The 14,494-nt window shown below is 34.2% G+C and overlaps 2 protein-coding genes across 11 annotated transcripts in view; one reads left to right on the top strand and one right to left on the bottom strand.

The window, feature by feature from the left end:
• The window catches only part of Fhos (Formin homology 2 domain containing), a 206,518-nt gene that overhangs the window by 33,450 nt on the left and 158,574 nt on the right, over positions 1–14,494 (top strand). The window lies entirely within an intron of this gene.
• LOC137253465 (uncharacterized) lies at positions 607–14,268 on the bottom strand. Of its 6 annotated transcripts, none has more exons than XM_067790434.1 (2): positions 14,096–14,268; positions 607–1,087 (listed from the first exon to the last, which is right to left on the bottom strand). In XM_067790434.1, exon 2 carries the CDS (start codon positions 984–986, stop codon positions 729–731), a length of 258 nt encoding a protein of 85 aa, XP_067646535.1. In that variant the 5' UTR covers positions 987–1,087; positions 14,096–14,268; the 3' UTR covers positions 607–728. The 6 variants fall into 6 exon arrangements, with proteins under 6 accessions (XP_067646535.1, XP_067646531.1, XP_067646530.1 ...); XM_067790430.1 differs by lacking the exon at positions 14,096–14,268 and adding an exon at positions 1,682–1,780; XM_067790429.1 differs by lacking the exon at positions 14,096–14,268 and adding an exon at positions 1,623–1,759.

Genomic DNA, 14,494 nt, shown 5'->3' with positions numbered 1-14,494 from the left:
CGAATATGAGTGACACTAAGTGATACTCACATCCCTAGTCTGATGCTAAGTAAATAAAGTCACAACAACAATAAAGCAGACAGTCACTTGTATCTACATAAACGAATCAATCATTATGTCTACACATATGTACGTACACGCAGCTGTGAAGCAACGCACAACCACATGCACATATCTGAGATATTCCCGAAAGTATGCAATGAGAGAAGCTATAACATCGTGCAATTGTAGTTACTGCTGAGAAATTTGATAGCTGATGGCCAACTAGTAGATTCTGGAAATGGAAGCGCCTAGAAGATGCGAACAAGGAAATCAAAGAGTATAAAAGGCAGCGACAGATAGAGGCGCTAGAGTCAGTTTCAATTAAGCACGCTATCTGTCGGGCAATAGTAGAGTTATTTATTGTGAAGTACTTTAATAAAGGCCATTTTGCATTATTAAATATTGGAGGTATTTATTAACAGTTTAGTGATTCGAACTTAGCAGAAGGTTGCAAATAAGAGGATTTGCAGTATATTCGTTACAATATCTATGGGACGTACACAGAACATTAATCATCTATATATTTCTTCTCTTTCAATACAAATTCCTCTGCTCATACAAATGTTTTCGTATTTAGTAATTTTTTTAAAATAAATTGTTACATTATATATTTTAAAATTAATTCATTAAAACTAAGTACATAATTATGCTCTCCATAAAGACTCATTATATTTGGTTCTCCTCCCTCAGGTGAGAAAAAATTCGAACAAATTAGTCAATCCTCTTACACTTACATAGTTTACTAACACCACATAAGCATAAGCTGTATAAATATAGGCCCAGGCCTGGAAGTGTGTATGCCGGGCAGCAAACATTTTGCCATTAATGTGTTGTAAGTAGGTGTGTCGAGATACGCTCAGCAGACGACGTAGCACTGCACCGCTCAAATAAACGATGCTCATCAGCAAAATGATGCGCCGAAGATGAACCAACAAAATTGCCATCTGCTCAATGCGAAAACCAAATTCGTTTGTATGGGTCGAAATAAAGCGCTGTTGGCGTAAATAAGAACAGAAATCCGAAAAGCGCACAACAAAATATTTAGCTAAAAATATAAACAAAACAAAATTAAATAAACTCTAATAAAATGTATAAAAAGATGAGAAAAATTTAAATGCATGACTAACGAATGGTGTTGAATGGGATAGCAAGAAAACAGAATGAAATATAAGCAATTTTTCTTCAATATAATATCTCTTAACTAAACGTACGCACATATTTTTGTCACACAATAATAATTTTTTCCACAAAAATATTCATATTCATGAACTAATTGAAAATTTTGCAATAAGTAAACAATTTACACGCACATTACACATTAAAAATTAAAAACAATCGAAGGATAGGCGAAAGCCTTGTAAATATAAGTACGTGGCATCTACAAAGCTTTACTTCCGCTATCCTGAATGGCTGCCTGATTGCCCCCTGACGACTTGCCGCCCTGTTGTTGTGTGTTTAATGTGGCCGTGCGTTGATATTCTTTATAATTTTTTTTATTGTTGGCCTATATTCTCATCATGTCAAATGGACTCTTTTCCATTGCCATAATTTCACAATATTTGCTCTTTTATTATTATTACTATTCTTTTTGTTGCAATTGCTGTATTTATGATGTTCGTGTATATTAATTTGTATTCACTTCACACCACAACTATTTCCGAACTCTTTCGTTGCTTCTTTGAAAATTTATAGCTGCTGATGTTAACCGCAATTCGAGATATACTGGCGCGTAAGCGATCGTAAATCTAATTTGGCAGCACTTTCGATTTGAGCGATTCGGGTGTGTTTAGCCTAGGCAGTTCGTTGCGCCGATGTCGGTGAGCGTTGGTACTCGCAAACGGCATTCGTTCATTTGGGATTTGTTTATTTCTGTTGTTCAATTGTTTAGTGTGCTTTTGCCGGGAGGAAAGCGAATAATTTTTATCTGAGCAAACGCTTGCTCGTAGAGCTTTATATGTGCATATGTATAAGTGTTGTAAATTACCTTATTATAAAATAAATTGTAATTTCTGGGACAGTGCTGTCTTCACTTTGGCTTTCCTGTATATTGTGAAGGGAATTTAAAAAGTCTTTATCTTTACTCTCTTCATTTTTCCAGATCACGCTCCTCTTTCCCTCTATCTTTGCCTTTCCCTTGCCTTAAAAACACTTTACAGAAACATCTTTAGGTTTTTAAGAAGCTACACGGAAAATTAATGAATGAGCCCAAGGCCAAGTCTGTTGGGACATCCCCCACAAGTGGGTATCAGTGCCCATTTGAAATTGGCTTTCTCGGTAGACATGAGGAAATCTTTGCACGTGGCAAGAGCAGAAGCGATGTGCCCTTACTGAATTATCTCAGTGACTCCTTTCGCTAACTGATCAGCAACACGGTTTACAGGTATACCACTGTCACCTTGGACCCATATCAGCATTGTGATTTACTGATAGGCTAGTTCATTTAGCGACTGTTTACAATCTAATGCTACTTTGAAAAAGGGGTCTTGCTTTGAAAAGCCTTGATCGCTGCTTGACCGCCGGACTAAATTGCAACGGACCAGAGATATTTCCATAGTTGCCATAAAGCATACTCCTTTATGGCTAGTTCTACGTGAAAAGTGCTGCAATGACTCGGCAGCGCTGAAGCAAAGCGAAAGATCTTTAAAGTAGATACATTGCCATTAAGCTTGGAGCCATTTGTAAAGGCTGCTGTGTATTCTGCGCATCTCACTGTTTCTTGCTATTAAGAGTGTGGTCGTAGGCGCTCAAGAGCTTTTAAGGTTTTTCCATACCAATTTATGGCTTCTCTAGCTCAGCGGTCCACCTCACCGAGGATTTGACGATTTGAAGTATCTCACAGAATCAGGATGCTAAAGAAAATTCAACGAGGTGTATCAAAACCTTCCAGAGTTGTTGGAACTAGTAGCTTAATGATGTAATTATTCAAAACGTATCGGCTCTGTGTCCGGCAGGGAACCTTCAATATCGCTACCAGGCAAATAAAAGAATAAGATCTTGGGCTGACTTTGTCCGCCTGTTGCCTTCACCTTTTTTGACAGCGTATAATATTTAGATAGTAGATCAAAGTGTATTTCATAATAAATATTGCGGTACGTAGTATTGCTATCGGCCTTGCTTGGCAGCTAACTCGGCTTGAAGTAGAACCTCTACCCAGGTATGCTTGGAAGTATCATTATGACCACATATAATGATATTTGCTAATACATAAATAGTAAATTCTTTCGTCATTTTTATTCCAAGGAATGGCGTAATTAGAACACAATCAATACCTAACTATTAATCACATCAAACAGATATACGAAAAAAAGTAGCTATTCGTCCGGAAAAAATTTTGTTTCTTCCAGAATGTAGTAATATGTTTAAAATTTGTTTAAAGGGGCGGCTAAAAACTTTATATTATATGATCCCCTAATATGAAATGATAACGTTCCTCGTCATATATCATCTGTTCAACATCTCGCCTGTTCAGACATCACTTTGTTTCATATTATCTAATATATAATATCATATCGTTTTTTGTCATGTTGTATCACTTAATAACTGACCACCTTAATCTTATATTTCATGTCCATATAACTCAAAATATCTGCTTACATAAAACAACATCCAAATCCCTTATGAAACATTACTTTATAGCATATCACCAAATATCAAATCAAAACGTTTCACGTCATATTAAATTTCCTTGCAACATGTCATATAAAATAAACAATACCATGACCATATAGTGAAATTGTTTATGTTATTCGATTTTCCGACAAAGCTCGGTCAGTGTTTCAAACATGAAATTCAAGCAAAAATAAATGAGCGGCATATATGTATTATATCTAAATACCTAAAAATTGCATGACATATTATACGATCTCATCAATTACATCACATCAAACAATTTCAGTTGAAATGGCATCATATGAAATGAAAGCACACTGCTATGGTATAATTTGTTTTCATATCTTCTGGGAAAAGTCAAAAATAAATTACTTTTCATCATATCACCTAATATCAAATAATCAAATTGCATCATGTTGCTTTATATCTTAAAATTCTTTGAACTATTATCATATGATTTCACACATTACATCACATTAACACTAGTATGATGTCATATATTTGTATGTTTTATGGAAACAGCAAAAGAAAAAATTTTACACTGGATATCACATCTGAAGACATCACAGAAGACATCACATAACCTAATATGAAATCATATCAGTTCCCGTAATACGACATCACATTGCAACATGCGATCTCGCACATCACACCACATCATTTGAGATGAAATTACATCAGATCAAATAAACCATTTTGGTCTTATCACTTGATATGATGGTATACTCTAACATCACTTAACTCCATTTCACTCATCAGACACCAGATAAAATAAAAGCATCATGATCATATCACTTGACGCGATGTCATATATTGTCATAAATCACCACATCATTGGACGTCGCATCATTGCTAACTTAATAATTTGCATACGCCACTGCAGTAGATATCCGTTGCATATATCTTACTTGCTTTAATACCATTGTAAAGTCATATAATATCTTACACAATCGTTCACATGTTACATAACTGCGCCAATAGAACAGATCTATACTGACAAAATGAAGTCTGTATATTGAAACAGATATGATTCTTACTTAACATAGCTAATATATGTTTTACATAGTGAGCGGCCTCGAAAGATATATGACCCAATTATTTGGGTGGCATTGTCGAATGATGATCTTTGGCTGGTCATGCATCCCGTTGGTCCTGTTCCTACCATGACTCTCTTGAAAATGCTTTAATTTGTAAATCTTGGTTAGTTTTTAATACGACAGCAGGTATCAAGGCGAACCCATACCAGGTAGTGGCAAAGTGAATTGAACCAAGCCGTGCTGAAGGATGTCAAGTCAAAAGAAAATTCTAATTTATTTCAATTAACTGACATTTTGAATTAAAAGGTGCTGTATGGAAAATAATCAAGAAGAAGCAATCAGCTGTTGGGATAAAAACACCTGGTACTGAATTCGCCTTGGCTGGCATGTGGTAAGCGTCTAGTCCTCTTTGGTTTAGATAAAACAGCTCTCGTCTTTTAGTTAAATTAGGTCAAAAGAGTTTGTTGCTTAGATTACAAATTGTGATATATGACGTAGAAAGGTCACAACAGTTCTCCAATATATTACCTTGTAATTCCAAAGAAGCACGAGGTTCTCCCTGACTTCTATGCCAACACGTGATTTAAGAGTTCGAAAAGGAGTCGTAAAATGATATCTTATAGGCCCAGAGAACGCGTCTGAGAGAAAGGGCCAGTTATTAATTAAATAGAGAGTTTCTTTTATTTTCCAACTCATTGTATAAAAGATTCCATTGACAATTTTACGGTTGGAACATCATTGCTGTCGATTTGATATCAACTTACTTAAGACATCCTAAAACACTAACAAAAAAAAAATTTTAAATCTCATTAATCGTCATCTTGTGTTGGGCGTTTATCTCCTTAGCTTTTCGTTAGGTGTTTTATTTATGTAGTTTGCATATTAACATAATTTTCTGTTATTGTTGTGACGCATATTACACTGCACTTGGGCGCGGGAAATGAGAAATCAAAATTTACATATACATTTTATTTCCACAATTTCAACGAAGGCAAAAACCAAGCAAAAACAAATACATTAACAACAACCAGCAGAATAACATCGAAAATTGGAACGACAACAAAAACTGCAATAAATACATCATGTAAATATTTTTAGGAATAGATAAATGAACAGAAAGCGAAAACGAGTACGAATCTTGTGTATGTCAGAGATTATAATTTTATTTGAATAATTTGAGCAGCGAGAATATAAGTTTCTTCTAAATATTCTTTAGGTGTATTTACGTATGTTTGTGCTAATGTAGCTATGCGGAATTTATGATGCGTGTGCACATGGCTTCTAGTATATAGTACAAATAGAGGAACTCTAAAATCAAATAAAAATTGAGGTTTTGGTGCTTTTGGCATTTCAACGATACACTTGAGGGCAACATGTGTCATAATGTTGATGTTTGTACATTCATTAGTTGACCTGATCGATGTTTCCATTAGCGCATCAATCTGTGTTGCAACTATTTTTATTAACTCAACATCGCTTATTGATTGCATAATCTGTCGCTTATGTTTGTCGGCGTATAAATTATGCTCATCGTTGGTCGTTCAACAGCTGAATATTGGCTGGTGGATGTGTCAGCTCGCCGCGTGGGTGGGTGGTGAAAAAGAAAAGAAAAAGTAAAATAAACCACAGCAGTGACAACAGCAACAATAAAAGTAACAACAAATATAAAAACTGATATTGATACACATGTGCGCGGCGATGTATTTGCAACCATAATTTGGGGCCTGTACGGGGCGTATGAGTGACCGCTGTCTGAATGGCATTTTGCTTTGTATTATTAAGATTAACATAAATTTTCGAGCTTCCATTTCATTTAGTGTTGATTCATTTTATTTTGCGCTTATTTGTGATGTCTTTCTAATTGAAACGAATAGAGCTGACATAGTTTCTTTATTTTTTTTATTTTTTCAATGAGTTCAATAATAATGAACAAACTTAATTTTATCTTTTGCGTGAGTGTGGTTGAAATTTGCTTTTTGTTGTTGCGAGAGCTGAAAGATTGGAATTTTCTTTTTATTCCACGAAAAAGATTTATTGCTGTCGCTATTATTGGGTTTTAGCCAGATAGCTCCTAAATTCAACCTATTGGCCATGATTGAGGAAGTAAATCGTAGAGGCTTAACTTATTGAACTTACAGTTATTTGATCTTGCAAAAGTTTCAAGATGAAAATGACTCAAAGGCGGGAAAAGTTGTTTACTTATTGACAATATTTAACAATTATTTTAGCACTGTTACCTTAAATGAAGTACTTACAGTCGTAACTTTTATGATTTCATCAAAAAGTTAAAAAATAGTATATTAAAATTTGATTTTGCGCGCTACATATGTAGGTATATAACATACATAGCCAGAGCTATCCACATAAAAAATTAACAAATAAAGAAAAGAAAAGACCAATAACCCCAGCGGGTAGCGGGCTTAGAATATACGCGTGGCAGGCATGCCTGTCGTAAGAGGCAATTGAAATACCAAATTGATTAAAGGGGTTGTGTAACACAACACTTTGAAGGGGTTGCCAGCGCAATATCTCCAACTCAATTTTCAACCTCGCCTACCAGTGGCAAATACTGTTTCTTTAGCAGCCAAACCCAAGTTCATCATGTATCTTGAAGTTGGGAGGGCGGAATGGCCTACAGAGTTCCTTGCTGAGTTGGGCTGGTATTTCAATGGTGCTTGTTACCGGAACGTACATGATTTGCATCCGGCAAAGGACCATCAACATCGATAATACTTCCCAAGGCCTTCGGGAAGCGTCCTTATCGCTACAACAACAACAACAACAACATAAATTTTTATATCGTTAAATTGTTTGGAAGAAAAAAGTTGTTAGGTGAATAAAATATCACAATATAATATGATCCCTATGATCGGATGCAATTCTGACATCATCCATAATGATCTTTAAATGATCCCGAAATAAGCGCAAAAATATCTCCAAAGAAATACTGAAAAGATCAGTAAATGATTTTAACCAATGAGCTCAGAAAAAGTTCTGAAATGATCCCTAAATTATACTGAAAGTATTTCGAAATGTTTTCAAAACAGTCACGGAGGGAGCCAAAAGGAAATCGAAAGCCATTCTGGCATGCCTACTAAATATATAATACTAAAGTGATTTCGAAATTATCCAGAAATTATGCCGAAATGGTGTTGGAAACAATCACGAAATAACCCCTAAAATATTTTGAGGTGATCCGTTATCGCCCGAAATGGTTTCCGAGAAAGAGTGCAGAAATGATCCTCAATTCCGACATTGTAACAAAATGATATCGAAACAATCCCAATATGGTGATCAAATTGCTTTGAATTTATCGCGAAAATAATCTCAAATTGATCCTGAAATCTCTCGGATGGATACTAAAATAATCTCGAAATGGTCCTGAAGTGATATCAGAGTAGACCCAAATTGACCTCGGAAACAAACTTAAAATAATCTTTATATTGTCCTCAATTTTTTCCGAAAACCATCTCAAATTGATCCCGACGTGATCCCGGAATAGTCTCGAAATGATTTTGAATGTGCTCCGAATTTATCCGGAAAACAATTTAGAATGTATCCCGAAATGTTCTCAAACCCATCCCAAAATGTATCTAGAAAATTATGCCGAAAACAATTACGAAATGCTGTGTTATTGTAAGCGACACATCACAAAATCAACATATACAGCAGCGAGCATGAAAATAGCAGTGGTAATTTTTTGTTTTAATATAATTTCATCAATTGAATGTTTCTTTTTAATTTTTTAAGAAAAAAGTGAAGTAAATTTTCACTGAAACTATGTCAACCAATCTCAATAAAGTTCTCGAAAAAATGAGAGCATTAATGAAATTTGACGAGAGTTTTTTTTTTTTTTTTGGTTGGCAGTTTGTAGCCCAATCAATTCTAGTTCTCAAAATTCGCATTGATTTTTAGAAAATTTTTCTCGACGGTTATTTCAGTATAGCAAAAAAAGCTTTGAAAAAAACAAGGTACCTATCATATACTTTGTTAGACTAAAATTTATTAAGCTTCAAAACTGCAAATTAAAAAAAAAAAAAAAAAACAAAAAAAAAAAGGTCGAGAATATCATAAAATTTGCTCCAATTTTCCAAACCGCTTTTGAAATCCATTTACTTAGTTGCAAGTTACAAATTACATGAAATCGAAAATTTAAGAATTTAATTGCCGAAATTTTGTAAAATTTCCACTGCTATTTTCGTGTTCGCTACTGTATATGCTCGTCCGTATCCGAAATCGGCACACGACTTCCAAAAAATGTATAAAATAAACTGCTTTCCTCAAGATGACTACATAAATATGGATGTATGTTCGCATTTTTGCCTTGCAAGTTCGTCGTTTAAAAGTAAGCCCAAAATAAACACAAAAAAATTGTTTCTACGGCCTTCACTTTTATATGTTTTTGTGTTTATGTATTCGGCGGCGGTCTTACTGCAGCTGTAAGTTTTGAGGCTGTCTGAGTCATTTGTGTTATTCATTATAATTTGTCGTGTCAGTACTGGAAAATTTTGGAATTAGTTTTACTTGTATTTTAAGAAAATATCGATCATACGAGTAATTTTTGAACCATTATGATCATAATATATTGAAAGCGGCACACCAGTGCGTATACGTAACAACAACGACATTTTGAGTAGTTTACTGGACAATGGTTTATCAGGGAATCCTATATTGGTGATCCTCCTCTTGAAGTGGACTAGCTCCATTTCATTTTGGTTCATGATTTTTTCGAAGGCAATAACCGACCAAGAGGTCCTTGATGACCACGGCCCAGAATCCCCCGACCCCAGCTCTTTCCGCTGTGATAATCATATTCCACGGTAGTCTGTTTATATCATCATAGCCAGTTTCATTGCGAATTCTTACAGAAATCCAAGAAATTGCAATAGATTGGAGCCAAGTATGCTCCTAGAGTAAGGGAGAAAATCCTGCGTGATAAGGATATAAAAATAAAAAAAATGTAAGGCGCGATAACCTCCGAAGAGATCTAAGGCCGAGCTTCTCTTCCAATTTGCGTCGTGCTGCTCTTGATTTTACCTACAAATTGGCCGGACGAGACCTATATGTTTTATGCCGACTCCGAACGGCATCTGCAACGCAGATGAGTTTTCACTGAGAGCTTTTCATGGCAGGAATACACTGGAGCGCTTGCCAAACACTGCCAAGGGGTGACCCCACTTAGACAAATTTTCTTCTAATTGAAAAACCTTATTTCTAAAATTTTGATGTTGCTTTGCCCGGGGTGTGAACCCTGGGAATTCGGTGTGGTAGGTGGAGTACTCTACCATCACACCACCAATAATATAATACTATAATGATAAACATATAAGGAAAATAAATATCCATGCAAAATTTTGGGGATTCTACACCGCCCATTGCTTCCATCTTTTAACTATCCATATTATTGCATCAGCTTATCCAGAAGTGCGTTATTTGTGATTTATAAATAGCTAAGTCAACCTTGTGCAGAAAATAGCAGAAGTGGAGAGCTGCTATCACTTTTGTGCAATGCTTAAGCTTTTTAAATGATTCCACAGAGTCTGTCTTGGTCATTATGGGAACTATATCTATGCTCGGTAGAGAAGACGAAATGCTGCCGAAATTGTGCATGGGAATAGTCGTCGAACTAGGCCGATATTGAAAGGAAGACCGGAAGAGACCGAAATTGACCTAACCTTCTCCAATTGTACTTCGCTTTACAACAAATGTCAATAGAAGAGACACCTATTGCTGGTCAGACTTATCCATATGATAATATGCGGCAATGACAGCTGGGATACGATCTGAACCTACAATAGGAACCTTATTACCACGTAATGAGAAGATAAATATGCAGCGCAATAATGTAGCAGTAGAGTTCACGTAGCGTGCTTCCGCACGTGGTCCAAGTTGCAAACAATTGTTTGCTGTGAAATGTTAGTTAGTTTTACGCTGGGAGAGCCTTGCCGCTAAAGCATTTCATGTCAAATCCAAGCCTAGGAGTTAGCGTATAAGAAACCCGCCTGTTACTATTAAATATTCAATCAGTTATATGTTAGGATCACCTGTCTTGCTCAATTTTCGGTTGTACATGCAAATTCGATGAAAAGTGGCACAAATCTATTTTAATCGTCAACGTCACCACTGCATTTATTGTCACCATTCACCACACTCAAATTTTGGGTTGCGGCAGCAAATTACATTTTCATAAAATAATAAAAGTGGCATAAATTTGGAAATCAGCACAACTGACCGGCTAAGCGCTGCCGCAGAAGACGCTAGGCGTATATAACTGTTTCAAATAAGCGGAGCGTTAGCGATTGAGAGCACTTCATAAGAGCTGGCAGCAAAGTGGGAAGTCTCAGCGAGCAGCGGACGAAGAGTAGAACGTCAACTGAATTTATGCTCACTGATTTATTAAGAGCAAAACGCGGAGCTGCAAAGCTGTGAGTAATTGAGTAAACGGGGTGGTGCAACTTGCAAAAATTTCAAAAACATTTACCGTAAAAAAGAAAGAAGAATATTTAAGAAGCGAAATTGCAAGAATTTGTATGGAAGCCAAACGAATGCTTATACAAGGCAAAAAAAAAAAATAAAAAAGAACATGAGCTGGAGTAGAAAATAACTATAAGCACCCACAAAAAGAAAAAAAGTTGGGTATATATAAATGAAAAAATTGTAAACAATAACAACAACAAGCATTAGTTTATTAGCGCAACCACGTAAATTGTTTTAAATAAATACAACAAAGTATGCGTTACGATTCTGTTTCGCTCAGTTCGGTGGTGGGCGCACATCTCATGCAGTGGCATAAATTCTCAGACATTTTCAGGCCAAATCATGTGTGTGTGTATATGTGCGCGTATGTGTGAGTAGGCAAGAAAATCATGTGCACTTATAAACACACACACGCACACCTGTTGCCCCGGTCAAATTCATGTGGGCGCTTGCTGTTGCACATTTATTGTTGTTGTTGTTAGTGTTATAGAAAAGAAAAAACAGAAAAAACATAAACAAAGAAATTGTTCTTTGTGAACATTATTTAACGGATTGGACATTTTATTTTGAGAAGCGAAATATAAAAATAAATTTATGTAGCTGCAAGAAAAACACATAATTCTAAAGTTGAAAACAAATGCCCATTGAGTTAAGTTAAGTTTCAATGCATCGGAGCATTTGAAAAATGCCACATAATCACGACTCAATTACTTGTGATTGAATCATGGCCATACAATAACATAAATAAACTTAGTATTTTAAAATATTTATTTTTCAAATCGTGCTCAAATCATGCCAAAATAACAATTAAGTACGCATTGCATATATCAATAATTGAATTACCTGCATATGATTCCTAGTTATGAGAAATATTCAAAAGTAATTCAATCACAGTTCAGGTTATGTCCTGGGAAAATATAGAAACACGAAAAAGGAATAATTTTTGGGATATTAATGTTAAACCACACAGAACTAAGAAAAAATTTAGTCTAGCAGCTGAACTTTTTGCCATCACGGACAAGCTAATATTGTATTTCTCGCAAGAATACCGCTGGTGTTCTATCCACAACCCAGTTAAGGAAGCAATATTACGCATTGGGCTATAGTCTGTGAGAATGTGGTAAGCCAAAACAGCAATAAGAGGTAAATCGTAAACAGGGGAATCACTAGCGTGCGTTAAAATATCAAGGGCTAGTTCTTATTTTCCCTTCATAGCTAAAAAAAAAATGTTATATGATGTGGGCTATATCACCTCAATTGTTGTTCAGACCCAGAATATAAAGAGTTCTTCAAGGGAGATATGTGCTAGTACGCAAACAACGGTAGTGGGATTACGAAGTACATGGACGGCTTATTTATATAAGGCTTAAGTTGCCACGAGGTACTCTTTGAAATAGCCACATAAGTCAGACGCCACACTTTTCATAACCACAACGAATGTTAATCTGAAAAAAGTCAAAGAATAAATTGAATTTTGAACCAATCGGAATGATTGCAAAATTAAAATCACATTGCCCCTCGTATATACTAACAAATTCCAAATGTAGAAGCTATCAACATTAGATGATCCGTTTGTCGTTGTCTCGGACTGCAAAAGTCACTAAAATTTCTGGCAGGATGGTATGTGCAGGGTCTATCGAAAGTTGGTGAGATTTTCTGTCCTTGTTTCTTAACCTTTTTCATTTTTGTCCTCCTTTTCTGTGTGTTTTTCTTCTTTTTTTACGTTTTTTGTTTTCATTTGTTTCTATTTCCAGTTTTTCTCTTATTGTCACTATTTTTTCAAGGCTTTGCTTTCTCTTTTTCATTTTCGGTAATATCTTCTCTTTCGTAAATTTTTATTTGGTATTGCCGATGCATTTCATTTTATTTGTTTTTCCTTATTTCCTCTTAAATTTTTTGTTTGTTTTCTCTTTCATTTAATGTATTTTTTATTTTTTTCCTCTCTTTTTCTTGTTATCTTTCTTTTCATTTGCCTTTTATTTTTCTTCTCTTTTTATTTTTTCTTTCTCATTTTTAGTTCCATTCTCCTTTATGTGGTCTTTTCCTTTCATTTTTAGCTTTGGTTTTTTCTTTTGCTTTTATTTTCACTATCAATTTCTTTCGGTGTTTTATTTTTTCTTTCATTGCACATTTAATTTAATTTTTATTCATGTTTTTATTTTAGCTTTAACTTTAATTAAATTTTAATGTTCTTCTTCAAAATATATAATATCATTTTAATTTTGTTTTTAATTTTAATTTTTACTTCTATCTAATTTTAATTTTGATATTAATTTTAATAATAATTTAAATTTAAGTGTTAGCTTTAATTTTAATTAAAACTTATTTTAACTTTAGTTTAAGTTCAAATTCTAATTTTACCATTGATTTTTATTTTAAAATTAAGTTTTAATATTAACTTTAACTTTAAGTTTAAGTTTAAGTTCAATTTTAATATGCATTTTGGTTTAAATTTTAATTTTAATTTTTATTTAAATTTTAGTTTTAATACTGATTATAATTTTAATTTTAGTTAAAATTTTACCTCTAATTTTAATTTTAACTTTAATTTTAAATTTATTTTTAATTTTAAATTTGGTTTTTATTTTCTTTTCTTCGTTTCAAATAGCTGTCTCCATAGTATTCAAAGTTATCTTTTATTTTTTTGTTAAATTATATTATTTTTTCAACTGAAATGTTTATTTTATCTGTGTATATATTTTTCATTTTTGTTGTTATTTTTTTTTTCTTCTATTCCTTTCTTCCTTTATAGCCTTGCCTGTTTTTTCCACTTTTTATTATTATATATTTGTTTTGTTAGTTTTCGTTTTCTTCAAATTTTTCCCTTTGTGTGATTATTTCACTTAAAATTGTTTTCCTTTTCCTTCTTTCTTTATTATGTGCGAAATTCGAATGTAAATGAAAGAAATTTCGCCTCCATTACTTCTTACCTGCTTCCCATTGACATCCTATAATGCATTAAGAATTAATTGTACAAATCCCCCATGTGCTGTTTGAACACACATTAGCTAAATCTGATATTTTTTGATATCATACTAATAAATTTTATTTGAAAGAAAAAAAAAAATATCCGCTGTGGAATGTTAAACGCAACACTCGCACTCACCCGCCACCCATTGAGTATGAGTATTTCGCAGATCCGAAATGAGCGCACTTAATTGCTCACAACTCACGGCATCAACTTTGCCCCAAAAGAAATTTAGCATATGACGTATAAAGTGAGAATTCCCATTACAAGAGCTGTAATTTTTTGTTTTCATTTTCCACAATTTGAATACCATAACGTATCTCATCGATTCTAATCGTACTAAACCTCAAACGAAGAGGAA

The sequence above is a fragment of the Eurosta solidaginis genome, chromosome 5 (genome assembly GCF_040869045.1).
Source record: "Eurosta solidaginis isolate ZX-2024a chromosome 5, ASM4086904v1, whole genome shotgun sequence".
NCBI classification, from domain to species: Eukaryota; Metazoa; Arthropoda; class Insecta; order Diptera; family Tephritidae; genus Eurosta; species Eurosta solidaginis.
The sequence above is the reverse complement of the archived record's forward strand: the minus strand, read 5'-3'. Positions and strand labels throughout refer to the sequence as shown.